General features: G+C 34.7%; 1 protein-coding gene and 1 long non-coding RNA gene across 2 annotated transcripts in view; one reads left to right on the top strand and one right to left on the bottom strand.

Annotated features, from left to right (window-relative positions):
• The window catches only part of LOC123264431 (suppressor of lurcher protein 1), a 157,047-nt gene that overhangs the window by 95,904 nt on the left and 39,442 nt on the right, over positions 1–21,701 (bottom strand). Inside the window, exon 3 of the mRNA XM_044727725.1 lies at positions 11,761–11,941. Within this exon, the coding sequence (XP_044583660.1) occupies positions 11,761–11,941 (181 nt within the window). The remainder of the gene's footprint in view (positions 1–11,760; positions 11,942–21,701) is intronic.
• On the top strand, positions 13,889–20,657 carry LOC123264436. The gene is made up of 3 exons (XR_006509338.1): positions 13,889–13,899; positions 14,386–14,388; positions 19,810–20,657. It is a non-coding gene; the product is annotated as an uncharacterized LOC123264436 (long non-coding RNA).

The raw sequence follows: 21,701 nt of genomic DNA, 5'->3' as shown, positions 1-21,701 counted from the left end.
CAACGAACCGACACTTTCATTTGCCGTACGCAAATTTGGTGCATATATTTGTGCAGAATGACAGCAAAATAGTCGAGCTGATGGAACCCAGTGAAATGTGGTTAAAAGTGGGTGTAAAACACAACCAGTCTCCCGTAACCGACCATGTGCCAAGTGCCCGAGGTTAGCCTGGTTATGGGAAGGGATGATGGGTTTTTGGAACGCACTCGTGCGGCTCACGAGAAATATGATGTCGTAGCCGGAAGGGAGCCAAGATGAATGTATCTACAGAGACGAGAAATCCCGGATAGCGTATTTTCCTGACTATAGTCTGAGTCGTATGAGTTTAAGTGTGTAAGTATGAGCATGTGTGAGCCAGTGAAAAGGTAGAAAAGAAGTTTGGAAAACACCGAGACAATCTGAAAATAAGGAATTAAAAATAAAGCTTAGAAGTTTTAATAAGTTACTTAGCTTAATTCTTGCCATTGGGGACGTGGTTGCTTTTCTGGGGGGAGGTGTAACTAAAAAGAAATTTAGATATTGCTTTCATCGAAAAAATTCCGTCAATTTGTAGCGTCCAATCACTTTCCTCCAGCAGATTGTCGAGTCAGAGGTTCTTTTTTTTTTTATTTAATTTGACAATCCAGCAGAATGAACACGGATGGAATTAACTGCGTCATCGACAGAAACAATGGGCGCGTTAAGCCGTTCAGGCGGTAAATAAATGAATGATAAATTTTTGATGAAACGGAATTTTTTAATGGCATAACAGACACGGATTTTAATTATCGAGGAGTTAATTGTTTTTTATTGTAGCTCTTATAAAATATAATTGTTTCTTCGGTGAAATATTCTCAATTTTAGTATCTAACAAACAATTTTGTATGATTGTTTTTTTATAATTTAATTCTATTTTTCAGTTTCATTCTGCTTGCACGTTACTAGCGTTGCGACCCGGAATGAACCCGCGACTCGCGACCCACGACCAATGGAACGCCTTTTATCACAGAAACTAACGAACTACAGAGCGGACTGTCGGGGTGATCAATTGCCAGCTGTACATGGTGTATATCCTTGTAAAAAAGCTCCAAACATACAATAATTCATATGTTACGATACAATGACTCTAGAGTTGTTTTATGAATTTAAAGTATTGGTTTCATTTATTTATTAGTCAACAATTAAACAACTGGTTTTTGTTATTAAAAACACACAGGATTTTTGTTAAAGATTGTTCTATTGAGGTAGTAAATAATTGAAAGTATCACTAACAATTGAAATAATAAGATATTGGCTCATGACTGACAATTAAAACATGATTAACAATTAAAAAAATCATTAATAATTGAAATATGACGAAGAATGAGAAATTTAACCAATTGGAACATGACAATCAATTGGAACATGACCTAAAATTGAAACACTAAACAATGGGAACAATTCTAACAATTAAAACATGACCAACAATTGGAACATTAACTAACTGAAACATGATTAATAATTAAAATATTAACCAATTGGAACATGACCAACAATTGGAATACGAACTAATTGAAACATGACTAAAAATTAAAACATGACCAACAATTGGAAAATTAACCAATTGAAACATGACTAACAATTAAAACATGACCCAAAATTGGAACACTAAACAATGGGAATAATACTAACAATTAAAATATGACCAACAATTGGAACATCAACAAACTGGAACATGATCAATAATTAAAACATTATTCAATTGGGATATGACCAACAATTGGAACACTAACTATTTGAAACATGACTAAAAATTAAAACATGACCAACAATTGGAAAATTTACCAATTGAAACATGACTAACAATCAAATCATGACCAACAATTGGAGAATCGAACAATTTAACGATTTAAATATTAACCAATTGAATCATGACCAACAATTGGAACACGATTAACAATTGGAACATGACTTACAGTTTAAAGTATCATAGTTACCTGGAATATGATACAAAATTGCATTTTTAATCAATTAAAACATGATTAACAATTGGAACATGATCAACAATCATAACATTAACGAATTGGAACATGATCAACAATTGGAACGTTGCCAACAATTGAAACATCAACTAATTGAAACATGACTAACAATTGGAATGTCAAACGAATGGGACACGACCAACGATTTAAATATTGACCAATAGAACCATTGCCAACAATTGGAACATGACTAACAGTTAAAAATATTAAAAACACTGAAGTATAATAAAAAATTGGATTTTCAACCAATTAGAACATGATAACAATTGGAACATGATGAAGCACATTTACATGTTTATTAAATAAAAAATAATGACCAATTGGATCAGTAATATGATCTAGGATAAAAAATATTAAAAATTGTAGACATGTTTAACAATTGGAACATGATAACCAATTTAAATATAATAAAAAATCAAACGTAGTTAACTGAATATCTGAAATTATAAAAACAAACTAAATAGGTCAGAACAATTTTCATCCACAAATAATTTTTTATGTTATCGCATAGTCGTATCCGTAGCGTTAAAATATTGTGTAATCTATACCCCGAATTTCTAGGGTATAAAATTACCATAACAATACCCCACAAACGATTCAAAACAAAATAAATACAGGGCAGTCAAATTGGATACTAAAAAACAGACGAACGGACAGCGAGCTAGCTCTGTTTATGTTTTTTATTTTATTTTATTTTTTTTTTTTGCTATTTGACGTACTTGTGTGTGCAAAATACTTTGTGTCTTTCCGCTCAAAAAAGGCCTACTCAACCGGAAGGATCATACCGGAGTATAAAAGGGTTTCTAAATTCAACAAACAGAATAAAATAAGCCGAACGGATACACTATTTTTAATTCGTGTAAAGTTTTTTTTTCAGAAAATAGAAATGAGGAATTAAAAAGTAAAAAGGATGAGAGTAAGTTAAAGAATAAAATAAGTAATAGAGACGTGAGTTAAAAGCTAAAGCCAGTGGTAATGCTCTTCGCTGGTTTTTCTTTCAGCCCCTTGGATCCTTTTTCGCCAGCTCACATACAAAGAGTCAAAAAGGATAACGCGCTAATGGAGGGTAGATTGAAAAGAAATGACGAAGTGAAAAATAAAATCTAAATTGTTTCGATAAATTAGATTTTTTGATTACTTTCCTTTCCCCTTTTTGCCCCTTAAATTACACAGACAACATTTAATATCTTCAAGAGCTCTTAAAATCGATCGCGTGATTCCAGAACAATTGAACGAGGATTAAATACTTGCCGAGGATTATTAATAGTCTAACTTCGGGTCACGGTAGGTTGATAGTTCAAACTAACGTCGATAAATTTCTAATAATTACTTACGATGTAAATCACTCGTTAGATAGTCTTAATAGTCATCCGGTTCTAATAAAATCAGTCCTTTTTTTTTATTATATACTTCTGAGAATAGTTAGAAGCTATTTTTCGATCAATATTCAAGAACTAACAACGAAAGAAAGTAAAAATAACAATTTTTTGGTAAAAATGTGATTAAAAACCATCAAAAGTTCCCAAAAACACAAAAAAAGTTGTTAGTTCCAAAAGTCACTGCTAGGTGGCCAAGTGGTGCTATTACTTCTCACTTGCAGAAATAAATTTCTAGGATATATAATAAAAAACTTAAATTTAAACTGCTGAAAATAATGACTAGTTTTTCAAATCTCTATAAAATAAAAAATATCCTTTAGTTCTAAAAGTCACCGCTAGATGGCTAAGTAGCGCTGTCCCTTCTTGCTGTCAGAATGAAATTTCCAGATTATATAATCCTAAATTAAAATTTATACTTTAGAAAATAATTAATAATCCCTTAAAACCTATAAAAACCCAAAAAAGGTTTTATTTCTAAAATTTACCGCTAGATGGTGATTTGTCGCTCGTTTTCTCGCTTTTAAAATTAAATTTTCAAAGTATACAATGCTTTAGTAAAATTTGCACTTCAGAAAATAATTAGTAGTCCTTTAAAGCCTCGAAAAACTTAAAAAAAAGTTTAGTTTTCAAAGTCACCGCTAGGTGGCGATTCAGCTTTTTTTTCTCGCTTGCAGAACTAAATTTTCAAAGTATATAAAAAAATATTTTTTCACTTAAAAAAATTCTATAATTAGTCTTGCAAAAAATATAACACCACAAAAAATTATTTGCATTAAAAAAAATGGATTAATATAGGGAAGCCTTAGCACAAATTGAATAGCGAGTTAATCACTAGAATAAATAATAATTAAATAATTACACATTGAAGCAGGAGAACTGCATTGACTTAAAGGCTTTTTAAGCATTCAACCTACCGTTCTACCTTTCTACCTTCTACCTTATACATCGGCGCCGTTATATTAACCCTAGAGTACTTGGAATGTAAATGTACACGGTTGGTTATCTAGCGCGTACGTAATTAATGCGATCATACAGATTAGAGAATCCTCACGAATTGAATACACACATACATATATACATATATAAATGCATTTGTGCTCTCTGAATTAACCCTTTGTTAGCGTTTTTCATTTCCCTTTTCCCCCCACATCCTTTGACTTTATATGTCGAGTTCTAATGATCTCGTTACCCGGACTATTTATCAAGCTCCGGGCTTGGACAGCTTCTAATTAATTAAAAGAAGACCTCCTCACACGTCTAATCTTTCACTTTTATACTCTTTTATTTTCTTTAATAAACCCTTTTATTGGTTTATAAAAAAAAAAAAAAAAAAAAAAAAAAAATTAATAATTATTTTCAACTATATTATATACTCAGAAAATTTATTTCTGCAAGCGAGAAAAAAAAGGCTGAATTGCCACCTAGCGGTGACTTTGAAAACTAAACTGTTTTATAGGTTTTTGGAGGCTTTAAAGGACTACTAATTATTTTCTAAGGTGGAAATTTTAGTAAAGCATTGTATACTTTGGAAATTTAATTTTAAAAGCGAGAAAACGAGCGACAAATCACCACCTAGCGGTAAATTTTAGAAACAAAATCTTTTTTTGGGTTTTTATAGGCTTTAAGGGATTATTAATTATTTTCTAAAGTCAAAATTTTAATTTAGGATTATATACTCTGGAAATTTTATTCTGAAAGCGAGAAGAAACAGCGCCACTTAGCCATCTAGCGGTAACTTTTAGAACTAAAGGCTACTTTTCATTTTATAGAGCTGTGAAGAACTAATAATTACTTTTGGCAGTTTGTATGTTAGTTTTTTATCATATATCCTGGATATTTATTTCTACAAGCGAGAAAGAAAAGCGCCATATCGCCACCAAGGGGTGATTTTAGAACTAAACGCTTTTTTTTGCAGTTTTCGGTACTTTTTAAGATAATTATCGTACGGATGCAATTTTATAATATTATTTCAATTATCTCAGGGTAAAATGAACCGATAATTATTTTCTTTCATAAACCCTTTTATTGGTTTATACAAAAAAAAATAAAACAATTTGACCTTAACCACAAAGAGACCTCTTTGGATAATTAAATTTGTAGTTTGTTTACAAGTTGATAATGCCTTAAGGCAAATAAAATCTCTTAACTCCCCCACCGAGTTCGCTTTAGTATCTTCAGTATAACGTCCTATTACTCCTTACCCCTCTTAATAAAATCCGTAAACTTTAGTTCTGAAGTTAATCACCGAGAAAGTTATCCTACGAGAGTCATTTCAAACAAATGGAAATTAAAAGTATTGCACTTTGAACCTTTTAGACGTCTAAATCTATTATTCCAATTAAATCCCCTTTTACGAGCTTTATAATTGTCTTAGAAAATTATTCTACTCTCTAATGGAAAAGAGAAAAGACGCTTAACGCCATCTAGATTCTTCGGGAAAAAAAAATTCGATTTTTTAAATTTGTTTCTTGACACCCTAGGGTATTACAATCCGGATTTACACTTGAGAAACGCCTATATGCTACGCAAACAACCGGTTGTTTGCTTTGTAGTCGAGTATCACTTCCTACCCTCGGGCTGTAATCTTGTCCTTATTGTCCGAGACTCTGTTGCTGTGACCATATAATGCCAATTTCTAAAGCTGGGTCGCTAAGTTTTAAGGAAAATATTGGTGAATTTTTTATTCTTTAAATTATATTCCCTGGAAATTTGTTTCTGCAAGCGAGAAAAATTATGCCGAATCGCCACCTAGCGGTGACTTTGAAAACTAAACTCTTTTTTGGGTTTTCGGAGGCTTTAAAAGACTACTTATTATTTTCTGAAGTGTAAATTTTAGTAAAGCATTGTATATTTTGAAAATTTAGTTTTAAAAGCGGAATAAATAAGCGACAAATCGCCACCTAGCGGTAAATTTTATAAATAAAATCTTTTTTTTAGTTTTTAGAGGATTTAAGGGACTTTTAATTGTTTTGTAAAGTAGAAATTTTAATTCAGGATTATATACTCTGGAAATTTCATTCTGAGAGCGAGAAGGAACAGCGCCACTTAGCCATCTAGCGGTGACTGAGAACTAAAGGTTATTTTTCGTTTTATAGAGTTCTGAAGAACTAGTAATCACTTTCGGCAGTTTAAAAGTTAGTTTTTTAATATATATCCTGGAAACTTAGTTCTACAAGCGAGAGAAAACAGCGCCACTTCGCCACCTAGCGGTGACTTTAGGAACTAAACTTTTTTTGTGGTTTTAAAAACTCCTGAGGCTACTTATGATTAATTTGTATAAAATATTGCGATTATTAATCACTCAGTGCAATTTTTTATAGAGAAGAAAAAATTTTATCATCGCATAAAAATACTCATTACACTAAAAAATGAACAAAAGTGGCTCTTCATCTTCATCTCGAGATTCTTAACTATCACAGAGTGAAAACTAAAAAATAAAAAAAATAAAAATATCATGGATAAAAATTCAAGTGCTCGAGAAAGTTAAATCAGAATATCGCGTTTGGTCGGTTGTGTGTTGCGAACTGTCGCTTGCAGTGGTTATTTATTTACAAAGTACACTAAGTTTAACATGGCGGTATCAGAGAGCTGAGATGCGAAAAGTGACAAGAAAAATTATAAACTATTTTAATATTTTATCTTTAATTTCAAACCTTCATTTTTATTTTCTTTCTTATGAAAAATTATAACGTGACGTAAAATTATAAATTTCAATTTAAATTATGAATAAATAATCTCAGAAATTCGCTTACCCTTGTAATTAAATAAAATCTAAGCACACGTAGGTCGGGATGAATTCTGGTGATAGAACAGTCATTGCTATTACCTTGATAGCCGGGAGATACAGGATTCATAATGACGTTTTCGCGTGGGTTTAACGCCCTCTCGAGTTAACCTTTCCAGGATGCGGATGAGGGTGAAAATAGAGAAGTGTGGGTGGAGATTGCCGGAAGACTTGTTAATTCTGTTCGACGGGGAAATAATTAAAAGACGCCCTACGGATGCTTCTGAGCATTAACCGCATCAGGGTTATGCTCTCGCTCCGGTTACAATTGATTGAAACGCTAACTGGTTTTATCTAATTGAGTGAAACGAAATTTTGCAGAATTATTTTTAACATCTTCAATAAATTATCGGATAACATAATTATCGGTTCATTTTACCCCGAGATAATTAAAATAATATTTTAAAATTACTTCCGATCGATACTAACCTCATAAAGGACCAAAAACTGCAAAAAACGCGTTTAGTTTCAAAAGTCACCGCTAGGTGGCGATTTTGCGCTCTTTTTTCTCGCTTGCAGAAACAAATTTCCTGAGTATATAATATTAAAAATTATTATCAATTTTTTTTTTTTATTATTAATGCTATTATTTATTATCAATAAAACGTCTAGTTCTAAAAGTTACCGCTAGGTGGCGATTTGCCGCTATTTTTTTCTCGCTTGCCGAAACAAATTTCCTGAGTGTATAATACTAAAAATAATTATCAATTTTTTTTTCTTTTTAATATTAAAAATAATATTTTTATTTTTCATGACAAAATTGACCCAACGTCTTACTGTCACCAAAAAAACCTAAAAATGAAGACGAAATAACGTCTTTTAGCAGCCCCCATTTTATTCCGTCATTCATAAAAGCTTTTAAAATCTCGAGGAAAGAAAGAAGTTGACACTTCCGAAAATAACTCCTCGAGTCGAAGTTATCTTGATCTCGTTTCAAAGTGAAATCACAGGTCTTATACCAACCCCTATCATCCATAGCACCCCTAGAGTCTCGTTACTCCTTTTCGAGGCATCCTCCTATACCCCATTTCTTTTTCTTTTTCTATTTCCCCAAGTCATTTTCTTTTATTTTATTTTTTATCCAACCGACCGCCTCATTTTAACCATTTACATTCTCTGTCCCCATTCATCGGCCCTATATATAGCCCTCGGGGTTTTGTTGCTCTCACTCAACTTGAATCCCTTATTCAACGACGTTAGCTTCTTTTTTTTGTTTATTTTTCATCCTTTTTTAACTTCCATCTTCCATCTTTTACCTTCCATCGCTTTCGTTTACAACCTTTCCCTTCTGCTCGGTGAAACCGCGAGCGCGGTAAATAAAATTCTGTTATGGTTGCTGTGATATCGGGGATGAAATCCAACTTTGTTTTTTTCCTCATACTATTATTATTGTCATTATCATTATTGTTATTATTATTATTATCTTTGTTCTATTCTATTTTACTATTTATATCCGTGGAAATAGCTGACGGTTAAAAACCGCTGATAACAAATTTATCAGCACATACGTGAATTCCATATATTTTTTGTTTTTTTTTTTTTTTACGTTAATTATGACCTATGAATTGTAATTATTCTACCGGTTAAAGTTATCTAATCAGATTTATTACCAAAAAGAAGATCTAGATGCCGTTAACCATAATGAAGATCATCATTATCATCATTGTCATCATCATCATCATCATCATTGTCATTATCATTGTCATCATCATTGTCATCATCATCATAATTATCATCATTAGGGTCAGGACTTTTGCAGTTGTTTAAATGAGCATTCATATGTTTAACCTAAAATTTGAATAAAGAAAAAAAGCCAACTTCCTGGCCCTAGTCATCATTATTGTCATCATCATTGTCATCATTATCATAATTGTCATCATCATCATCATCATCATCATCATCATCATCATCATCATCATCATCGTTGTCATCATCATCATCATCATTTCCATCATCATCAATCATATTCAATCATGCTACATCACCATCATCATCACTTATCACAAAAACAGATCTATAACCTATCATCACAATTAAACCAAAGCTATCACAATTCACCACCTATTTCGCATCACCAATTCTACAATAATAAATAGACACATCATCTAACTCAGCATCTTCCCATTTCGTTATCACAGTTATAATCCACAAAACAAGAACTAGAACAACAAGCTTCCACCCAGCTTCAGTCACGACCGTTGATGTTGATGTTGAAGACAACGGAAGGAGAATCCCTTGTGTATTCGAGTCATCACAAATGCTCCGGAATTTCATCTCGCACATAATTAATCTTAGCAATTACCGGCGTGCTGGTCTGGCCCGCATGAACCTGGACAACAACCTGGTTTAATTCAACCTTCCCAATTGGGACGCGGGAGTGTTGCAATGTTTCCCGGGTATGTAAATACAGAACGTTCACATATTCACACTCGCCAAGAGAGAATGCTGGGCTATCGAGTGGCACTACGTTCCAAGAGAGACCAGTCTAGCTGTCAGGAACTCAAGCTTACTCACAATGGCTACTGCTAGTTCCACCCGCATCAGTCTCCATTATACACTGCTAATTCCTCTGTCACGTCTTGCTACATGTATTATGTGCATCACATTATACTGGATCTGGTTATCAAAAAAATAAATTAGTGGGTGGTGCTTTTTAATAGTTCAATTGAATCTAAAAATCTAAAACTATTGAGCCTCTATCGGCTCTAGCTGCTCGTGTTTAATTTACTTTGATTTCCCAGTGAATTAACCCGCTCAGATCAATGCCCCGGAAAAAAAGCACTCTATCTGATAGACCGCTTTGGAATATGCGGGATCTATTCACCTGGTACTGTTACAATGCTCTGCGGATTGAGCAGTCGTTCAACCATTTATCAAAGAAATCATCGGATTTGCTTTTGGTATCAAAGCTATCATCACAAATGATCGTCAAAATGATGAAAGTGATGATGCTGGTTAAAAATGACAACTGGAAAAAGTCTACAAGATTACCAGCAGATTTGTCAGGTAATATGGATTTTTTGATACAATATTTCACATTAGCTCCAAAATGGCCGTAAAGAACCTCGAAAGCGGTTTGTTGAGGATAAGGAGCTAAAGTGTTTAGATCAGACACTCAGAACACGAGACATTATGTGAGAATGGCAGTATGAGGATTTACCGCTAGAGAATTCTAGAAGCGATAAACCGTCTGGTGAATCCCGTGAACAACGAGTGTATAAACTGACTCTTTAGCGTCCGTACACGCCCATCTTTCGTGAACATCGCTCCCCATACTTGGTTATAGATAGATAGGAAGTGGGACGTAAGAGGGTGTAAACAACAGACGGTAGCTCTCGCCCCTTCAACTTGCTTGATTGCACCAGACAGCGCCTCCGGCTGAGGGTAAAGTGACGATTCAGGTACAGATCTATTGAGGGTTTCCCGTCAATCAGCACTAGACCCGTCAATCACGTATTCTATTTTCAAGCCGTGTGGCATTGTTGAAGAAAGCCGAGTTTAACGGTGAATTTTTGTGAGCTTCTTTGGAATACTATTTTACGGTATGTTATAGCGGACGAAGTTGATTGGTTGATTAGTTTCTGAGTTATAGCCGTTGGAAAGTTAATTTTTTCATATTTTGAAGATTTAAATTATAAATTGGAATTGAAAGTTGAGAATATGAACTTTTAAATGAATTTAATGAAAAACATTGTCGAGGGTACTATCGAGAAAAGTATGAATAATAAGGTGAAAATTTTCATCGACAACACTCAGTCTTGGTCTATTTCCCTCGAGTGAGCTTTCATAGCGGGTATCGTTATATACCGAAGTTAAAGTGATAGGGTCTGATGATGATAGTATCTCGGTAGTTGGATAGAGTAGAGGGTAGTAGTTGCACTAGTGTTATAGTACGGGGTGTAATATATACTGAACCCCGAGTAAACTTAGGGCGATGACAATGCTTCCTATTCCTGGATATTACTGAATTGTTTCCTTAGCTCAGCAGATGCCAACAACTGAAAGCTGGTCTCTTGGCAACTGCCCTCTCCAAGGGTGGTAATACCCAACGAAATATCTCGAGGACACTCAGTAGCCCAAGTTATTCTTACTCGAGTCATATGGAGTGCTGATGACCTCTATTCTCTCTCTGTCTTTGTTACTCGCTCGGTCTTTGATCTTGGGAGATCCCAACTTATAGCACTGTCCGCTTCTAGACCATTATAATACACTGCCATGAATTTAATCCCCTATTTGCATTAGTAATCGCTACTATCCATGATAACCTGTACAGAGGGTACCTCTATTTCGCTCAATTAAATCTCTATTAGATCTAAGGGGGATCTCAGCTGTATAGTTATGACTTATGACTTGGTTATTCATTTTTATGGGTGTTATTGCGACAATGAGCGTGAGATTAGAAATGAGATGAATTTCTGTTGCAATTTGTGGGAGAAATATTATAGATATGAGAAAATTATGTGATACCTTTTTTTGAAGGGAATTTAATTATCTTTATAAAATATTTTCATGATTTTTTTGCTCCATAATTTAATCCAGAATTTCAATATTAGCAATAAATATATAAAAATAAAAATGCATAAATATTTCAACTCACCCATCAGTATGCCGCCGTAAATTGAACTGATGAAAAGTAAGCTCGACGATTTCATCAGGCTGTCCGACAAAGGTGTAGAGAAGACAATCGATGTTCACTGGGTATCGCTTCGGAAAATCAGGCGACATGAAGCGTCCCCCTTTTGGGTTGTATGTGCTGCTGTATACGACGCACGAGCAGCCTGAAACAAACCGAATTAAATTACTCTATATACCCTCTTTCTCACCCTACCACGTACTACAACCGTACGCCGTACTTTACTCGCTATCTCCTGTTACATCGCAAACTCTCATTTTTTATCTCCATAAAAACCCGAGTAAGCCCTCCTACTATCTGCTATCTAGCCGTATATATTACACAAAAACACTACAAAAACATCTCATCTGATCCGATCTGACCAGAGCTACATCCTTTCACATTATCCACCCTGACCGTATTACCCCGCTGATCCTTCCATTATCTACTTAATTCCTTTCCTAACGTTCTTAGGATTTTAACTCACAAGGTTGATAAATTTTATAGGGGTCGTACTAGTCGTTACACAGTAATGACTAGTTGTGATTTCCGTATCGTGTAATCTTTGATTAGAACATGGCCCTTTGAGCTTTGTACGTGACATGGGATGTCACATCCTTTGAATGCAAGTGATAGCATCCAAATTAACAAAACTAATTTCGGTAAAGTGAATGAATTTTTTTTTACTTATATTTCCGAAGTGAAACAGAATCTACTTGTTCGATTTGTTTCTAAAGTTAGGAGGCTGTAGGGGTTGGAAAACTACATCGAATGCCGCTAACCGGATCAAAATCGGTTAATTAATTCAAAAGTGATCGCCATTTAAAATTAGAAAATTGCATAAAATAAGCTTTTTTTGGTTTTTTTTTTTGGTTTTTTCGATACCGTTTCACAACTATCTATATGATTGATAACCAATTTTATGAAAGCCTACAGATACAACAAGAAATTGATTTCTACAAACCCGATCAAAATCGGTTAATTAGTTCCAAAGTTATCGCCATTTAAAATTAGAAAATTGCATAAAATAAGCTTTTTTTTTGGTTTTTTCGATACCGTTTCAAAACTATCCGTACGATTGATTACCAAATTTTTAAGAACCTACAGATAGGTACAAGAACCCGATTTCTACATGCCCGATCAAAATCAGTTGACTAGTTCAAAAGTTATCGCCATTTAAAATTAGAAAATGGTATAAAATAACGTTTTCGAATTTTTTTTTAAATTTCCTAACTATCTAAATCTCATAATTTTCCAAATTCTCATAAACTAATCAATCACTAAAAATCCCTATAACGATCCTTTGACCATCTAATCCCCAATTAAAAAGTTGGAGCACCCTGGGCGGAGACTAATCTCGTTGATACCACCGCCAAAATTTCAATAATTAACTTTGGATCGTCTCGATTGTTTGGATAGTTCGATAAAACTCGATTACCTGATCACTAACCTCGTTACCAAGTTCCGGACAATTCACGCAAAACAAAGCCCAACTCTTTTATGAAAACCCACTGATTTAATCAATTACTCTCGTGATTTACGCAATTGATCCCACAAAAGTGGATGCTAATTGACCCTTCTGGAAATTTGATGCTACTTTTCGCAGTCAGTTTCCTTTGTAGAACTTTTTAGGCACCAGCGAGACAAAGAAAGCTTGTAATTAATTGAATTTGAGGCATACTCTCACATGTATTCTACTAAAGTGGATCATTTATCAATTAGCTGTTTTTAATTAAAAGCGAGCGCTTGCTTGATTTACTGCAGGCAATATAAATCCATTTATTTGCATGCTTTAAGCAGATTTTTAAAAAATAGGCAACTGAATAAAAAACGTGTCACTGATTATCAATGAAGAGTTTCTTTCGAAAACTACCACTAAGTAAGATTGGTCGAAAGAAATTCACGGATATGATATCCCAAAAGAAGGGAGTCGAAATGTTTGAGGATTTTCATAAGTCCTCAGAGAGCCAATCTTATTTGATATTCTTTTATTTTTTTCCCCCTTTTTTCTCATTCTTTTATGTCGTATATTTAAAGTCTTTCTTCACTAAGTCTAAAGAGTAGTTCGCGCTCTTTAAACCCGTGGGGTCGGCTTTTAACAGAAGCCTTTCTGTGTCCGTGAGAGTTATCGCGTGATCTCTCTAGGCCAAGGGGGTGCAAAAAAAATGAGGGTGGAGAAATGAAACCCGGGCTTTCAGATGTGGATTCGCCTCGGTTGCATCAGAGCCAATCTACTAAGATAAGATATTCTCTGAGTCTATTGGTCGTGAATTTATCTCAATTCACAGTTACTCAAGACTCAACACTCACTATCTCACTTTTAAATCCAAAACTACTCTTTAAACTTTTCTGAGAAGTGATATCGTACTTTCTGTCTTTTGTACATGTCACTTTTATAACTTTACACTACTCAATTCAACGGAAATATACTTTACAGTTTCCACCTTTTTCCGATGGGGGCATTTAGATACTTTTTATGTTGGTTTTCTGGATAAAAGACATGACAAACAACTTTTATTGACGGAAAATACGTGAAAAGCCGGAAAAAAAAGTTTAGTTCTAAAAGTCACCACTAGGTGGCTAAGTGGCGCTGATTCCTCTCGCATGTAGTATGTTATTTCTAAGCTTTTTAATTAAATATCATACTTTTTTGCTAAAATATCATAATTTTCTATACAATTTACGTTTTTAGGACATTTTTGAAAAAAAATTTTTTGTATTATATAAAAAAAAAATTCTTTTTTTATTTTTGCTTATTTATAAGGTAATTACAATGATATTTATCTTATTTTCTATAATAAGACACAAAATGTAACTATTAAGGCAAAAAAAAATTTAGTTCTAAGAGTCACCGCTAGGTGGCGAAATAGCGCTTTTTCCTTTCATATGTAGTAAGGCCTTTCCAAGGTTTATAACTCAAAACCATAAATTTTTCGCAAAATATCATAATTCTTGATTCTTTTTTATATATTTTGTGGTTTAGTAACTAATTTTGATAAGTTTTAAAGTTCTTAATGACTCTTTAAAAAAAAAAAAAAAAAAACAGAGTATTTTTCGCTTAAATCCGTAACATAATATTGAAAATTACTCGTTCTTCGTGTATATTAATTTAACGAGCCATCGGGATCGTTGCGCAATGAAACGGTAGCTGGAGCATACTAATGGGAATGGGGGTTATAGGTAAACCCCCACCTCTAGTCCCTCAACCCGTACGAAATAAATTTCCCTACACTTACACTTATCCGCATTATACTATACTATCGCAGAGGATGTTAAGGGCTCGAGTATTTATGTAACTAGAAACCTCATTTGGCCTTACACATTTCCACCCTACTACCTTCTCACCCCCCCCCCCTTTTCATCCTCTCCAATGTATCGCTATCGGATGTGGTTGTTGCGTCTAATAGTCACGGTATTAGTATTAGTAACACTGATGAAAGTGTAGGAGTAAAGTGCAAACAGACGAGGTAATGGAGAAGAGGGGGGGGGGAGAGTAGAGTGGGCTGTTAATACTTGTGTTAATTACTCCATGCTCGTTACTGCCGCCGATAAATTAATATTTCAATTTCTATTTTACTAATGTCGCAAACAATAGGGTCCACATTTCTATCATGGTCGAAATGATTTTGGTAATCAAAAATTAATATTCTTTTTTATGTAAATTTTAATAGAAACCTCTATGGCTTTTTTTTAGATAAAGCACATTGATTCAATACTTAGAAATAGACGTGGAGACATTGAATATCTAATAAATGGAGGTACATGAAAATCTTCCAAGGTGACAGACACCCGTTGTCAGGACCGTGACACTAATACCATTTCAGCTGGATGACGAACTGGGTGGAGAAAGGAAGAATAGAGCTGTGAGAAATTTAACACCGATTCTGTCGTCTCTACAGTCAGTTGTTCAGTCTCGGTGAGTATTCTGAAGAATTCAGCCGTGCTTTCTCGATACACATCCGCATTCTCAATAGCTTTCATTTTGTAGGTGCAACAAATCGACAGCTGGTCTATTGAAAACTTGCGATGCAAATAATATTTCTTCAGTTATGTCATCAATATTTGCTAAATAATATTTGCTATAGCACAGGTGCAATTTTGACGTTTTTGGCCAGCATCAATAATAATGGTGATGATGATGATGATGATAATGGTGATGATGATGATGGTGATGATGATGATGATAATGGTGATGATGAATAATTACCTAGAAGGTAATTCAACACTAAGTTGTAACAAAATTCAAAGCACCATGGATATTTATTACTCACATGAGGTAACCGTACAATGTGCAATGCTGTCAGTTTGAATGGGTTTTAACAAAAGTTAACAATAGAGCCTAAAATTACAGTCTAAATGTGCTCGCGTGCTAGCAAAGGTATACCATATCCGGTTCACCCGCGATAAACTTTAAACCAACTTGGATAACAAGCTACAGAAATAGTACTAAAAGTAGTTCCAACCCTTTTGCCCGAACCCGTGGTCGTCCTGGTAATATAGTAATATTAGGTACTTTTGGGAGCAGTACACCCGTCGAACAATCGAATCGCTGGAAGACCACAATGGCTGAATCCCCAATTGTTTCTGTCTGACTTCCGTTCACTGTTTCTACCTCTCTGTTATTCACTGGCCGCTATTGTTAAGAATTTTCCTCTAATTCAATCTTCAGACGAAAAGCTTTAATAATTTATTTCTGACAGTTTCAGTACTAATTACCTTCCGGTCATTGATAATTAGTGCCCTAGTGATGGAAAACATTGATAATTTACTATAAAAGCCCGTCTAGCGCAAAAAACCTTAGAAAATTCTTACCACATGCGAGAAAGAGCAGCGCCACTGTGGCCCCTAGCGGTGACTTTTAGAACTAAAGTTTTTTTGGCTTTTTGGAAGCAGTACATCAGTATAATTCGATTTTATGACTTTTTAGCGAATTCGCAAAAGTAAGTTTTAAGAATCAGGTGTTTAAAGCGAAAAAATACGACGTGGATTATTTACTTGCAGCACTTAGTCTTTATTGATCACATCACGTTTCTCCTGGCGTAAGCATAACTTTTTCTAGTTGTTGTTTGCTTCAATATTGCGGAAAGTTATCGCCCGATGCTACCACCAGACATAATGCCAGAGCTCAGCAAAACACATGGGTGATAAAAAACTTTTAATATTGTCTATTTGTGTGTGTGTGTGTGTGTGTGGGGGGGGGAGGGGTCAGTGCAAAAAAAGTAATTTTTTTTTAAGTAACAACAGCAATATTCAGCGTCGGAATTATCATGAGTAATGAGTAATGAGTAACGACTTGTTATTAAATTGGTTTGACGAGAAGGAGAAGGAGAAGGAGGAGGAAGAGTGACGTCAACTGGAACTAGTAGCAAAGTAAACTTTAAAGAGAATTTATTTATTTAACATGGTAATAAGGTTTGATGGTACCACGTTGATGCTTCCACTGGTTAATATATATTTTTATGCTCATCTTTGTGCAGTTCATGTATATGCGATGTGAATAACCAATTAGGTGCTGGGTACGGTAAAAATATTACTCGCTTTTATGTTCCGGGAGTGAAACATCCTTCAAATGGGAAAACTTTTTTGTTCTGCTGCTAGTTTGTGAGAATCAAATTAGTTGTAAATAAATTTTTAATAGGTTGCTTCGTGGAATAAAAACAAGGTGTTGTATTTCTGCTTCAAGTTATTTGCCGCGAAATTGGAGATACTTGAGCAATCACTGCCTGTTGATAACTGAAATTTCAAGAGCTGAGTTTCCTGTGGTAATTTTTATCAAGTAAAATTGATTATTTTGCATGAAGAGAGATGTATGCGTCACTACTGACGTGTATCCATCATAAAAGTACGCCAGTGGGGCTAATAGCAAGTTGTTCTGTTCATTTCTTTGCAACTTTGCAAAAAGCCGGGTTTTTAATTGTCTATTCAAAAAATTGATATAGAAATCCATCCGAAAACTCCATTTGGAAATCCAGATATGGATTTTTTTTGATAAAGCTATACACTACCAACAGAATTTCTAGCGATCGATTATCTGCAGCTGTACAACTCTGGATTATTATTTTCAGCATAAAGTTTACGATCGTTCGTGACTGTCAAACCAACATGGTGCATTAAAAAAAATAACTAAAATTCGCAAGTAACTAGTGATAACACCCCGAGCTAGATTAGCTGTGAATGGAATACTATGGAAAATACAGTAACCATTTGTAAATTTTCCGCACGCGCGAGATTTTACAATTCCAAACAAAGCAAATGACAGCAACAGGAAAGTTAATAGGTAAATAAAACACGAAATTTAATTTTGTCTATTGCTACCTACCAGCATTCCCGAATAGTGCTATTAATGACAGTTGATTTGTGAGTGCAATTCAAATTTAACAGCGTCCAGTTTTTTTTTTTTTTAATTTTTTGTTTTGTCTAATTTAATTAGAAAAAGTTGCGACCCAAGTGTCAACATGACCGTAAATAAGAATAATAGGGCATATTGTTATGGAGCATATCGCACACGGGTGTGTAACATATAAACCCACTGTAGCCACATCGGGGGATCACTGTTCTACCGAAAAACCACAACATTCAACTGGTCGACCGCGGTGGTATCGACGCCACTCGGTACTTCCAAATGGACAACGAAAACGGGAGATTCACGCCCGGAAAATACCGGGGGATTTGACATACAAATATTAACCTACCCCCCCCCCCTCCCCTCCCAATGCTACTTCCTAGAATAACATTACGGTTTATGGCCGCGTTGGACGGTTAAATTTACACGGCTCTATTTATGGATTCCGTGGGTGCCGGTGAATGCTAACGGAACAATAGAGTCAACCTAAATAACGGGGTTTGAGCAAAACTACCGATTTGCCGTGTTTTGTTTAGGATTTACGGCAAAAAAGGTCTATTGTTTATCTAATTAATGTTTCAAACCTCAAAAATAGTCTAACAGTTTCTAAAATTACCCCTCAGGACCTCAAAAACATGCTTTAGACATAAAATCTCCGAAAAAACACTACCACTTGCAAGAAAAAGCAGCGCCACTATGGCACCTAGCGGAGGAATTTGGAACTAACATTGTTTTTTCTTTCTTCCGGTTTCGGAAGGTCTTAAGGTTGATAAATGACGACATTTATGATAATTTACTAAGTTATTTTGGTTACTTTTAAAAAAGAGTGATGAAAAATGAAATTTTTTTAAAAATATAACGCTGGAACAGTGAAATATGGCTTAAGCGTAACGTCGAGCACTCAGTCTTACCCTCCGTGTATATCTTGCGTATCCAGCTGTCTATCAATCACAGTAAGCAGTGAGAGTTACCAGTGACAGTCAACAGATACGTCAAGACCTTCATCCAACGAAAATAACTAGTCTATCGACAGTATAAGATCCAAATATGACTTTTATATTTTAACGTTATTGATCGGATGGAAAAAAGTCTATGGAGTAATAAAAAAATTTTTATAATTGGAAGTGTATTATATTTTGTTAACAAAGCACACAAATTGAAATAAAATTTGCAGTGTGGGCTCGTTACGTTTCACAAACTAAATTAGAGAAAATTGAATTGAAATCGGATTAACATCACCAAGAAAAATCCCTCGGATTTATATGTGATGCTGGGTGTTACCTAAAGGTTAACATAAAACAAATACACACAAATTGGAACGAACGTTTTTTTGCTGTTAAAGGGAGTGCAGTATATTTAAAATTCAAAATTGGTTAATAATTGATAACCAGAGTTATTGCAATTCAGCTTATTTATCATTTACTTTATCGAAGAAATCATCCAGGTCTGATGAAAATTTCACAAGAGTTCCGTTAACCACTGACACATTGTTGGTTTCATCAATATCGTTGACGACGCCATAGGTAAGGGTCGACAAGCCTACCAACACTTTATCATCCGCATTTTGCAGCTTGCAAACAATGGGACTTCCCGTGAAGTGCTAAAAAATAAGCCAAAATTATCGTTGTCATGGTGATTATAGCGTAGTGACTTACGATTTTTAGCATAAAAATGTCATCTTCTTCATTTAGACACCATTCAAGAAAACAATCAACGTCATCCGTCATTTTGGCTTCTTCAGTTACAGCCATTCCAAAGCGATCTGGGTTAAGGGATACTTGGAATTCAGCATTTAACACTCCTTAAAAACAATATTTGCGATGCTAATAAGTAGCTCTATACAAAATTAGGGTTGCTTGTTTAGATTCCAAGCAATTAATAATAATATCCGTCCAAAATGGATTTTGGTACTGCTAACTAGTCAACGCTTTTCTATTCAAGCCTACATGGATTTATTTGATCGAAATTACATTACCTGCCTCAAAAATTCCATTTTCTTTGTCCGAATCAGAAGAAATCGGTTTCCAATGATGGATCACACAATTATCAGGATCGTAATCATCATTGCTGATAGCCAATCTTATGGGACTAACTCTGGCACTAAGTTCAAAAGGCGTTGTTAAGATCAAAAAAACCGGGTCACCTTCGTTAACATGATTGAAATCAAAATAAGACGGAAAATACATTCCAGTAACAGAGTAAATGTCACAATAAAGCCCATCTTTCACTGAGCAATTGGTCATGACTGTCAAATTATCTACTGACGTCCTGAGAACACAAACATTATATTTACTGATACATCGATTATGATGATGATGACCATCATCATCATTACAGGTGAATCTTACTTAAATACGGCGGCTGCTAAAGAATCACGTCTGATCGAATGACTGCTCCGTAACTGAGTCCTAAAGACATGATCAAGTATGTTTAAATTTGCCGAGTGCAAATTGAAGATTGATGATAGTGACAGCTGAAATATTACCGTTTACCCAACCATCGTGGTATCGCTGGACTGTTTGATGATCAATGAGGACCAACCAAGGTGAGTCTTCGTTTCTCTAAATCATCATTTTCATCAACTCGACACCATTCAAGAAAACAATCAATATCATTCTTCATTTTGGCTTCTTCAGTTTCAGCCATACCAAAGCGATCTGGGTTAAGGGACACTTGGAATTCAACATTTAACACTCCTTAAAAAAATATTTGTTATGCTAATTAGTTGTTATATTCAGAATTAAGGTTGCTTGTTTAGATTCCAAGCAATTAATAATAATATCCATCCGAAATGAATTTTGGTACTGCTGACAACGCTTTCCTTATTAAAGTCTACATGGATTGATTTGATTGAGATTACATTTCCTGCATCTTCAGTTCCTTGTCCCGGATAACATGAAAAAACCGGTTGCCAATGATGAATCACACAATCATCAGGATCAAAATCATCATTTCTGAGAGCCAATTTCACGGGACCAATTGTAGTATCAAATTCCAAAGGCTTTGTTAAGATCAAAATTACCGGGTCACCTTCGTTAACATGCTTGTGATCAACATTAAGCGGGAAATATATTTCAGTAACAAGGTAGGTGTCACATCTAACCCCACTTTTGACTGAGCAGTTGGTGATGACTATCAAGTTCTCCTTTGGCATCCTGAGAACACAAACATTATATTTTCTGTTACATCGATGATAATGACCATCATCATCATTACAGGTCAATCTTACTCAGATACGGCGGCTGCTAAAGTAAGGATCTCGTTTGAACGAATGACTGCTCCGTAACTGAGTCCTAAAGACATGATCAAGGATGATTAAATTTGCCGAGTGGAGATTGATGATTGATGATAATGGCAACTAAAATATTACCGTGTATCAAACCGTCTTCGAATTGTTGGTCTGTTTTGTCACCAATGAGGACCAGCCAAGGTGAGTCTTCGTTTCTTTTTTCAACACTTCTCTAATGGGGCAATCCGTTTCGACCGTGCAGCATTCAGAAAATTTGATTAATAACATTGATGATACTAACACTCTCCCAAATAGCCAGCAATGCATTTTATTACGGCGTATGTAACTTGTACT

This window comes from Cotesia glomerata, linkage group LG4 (assembly GCF_020080835.1).
Source record: "Cotesia glomerata isolate CgM1 linkage group LG4, MPM_Cglom_v2.3, whole genome shotgun sequence".
Classification (NCBI taxonomy): domain Eukaryota; kingdom Metazoa; phylum Arthropoda; class Insecta; order Hymenoptera; family Braconidae; genus Cotesia; species Cotesia glomerata.
This window is presented reverse-complemented; position numbering and strand designations above follow the sequence as displayed.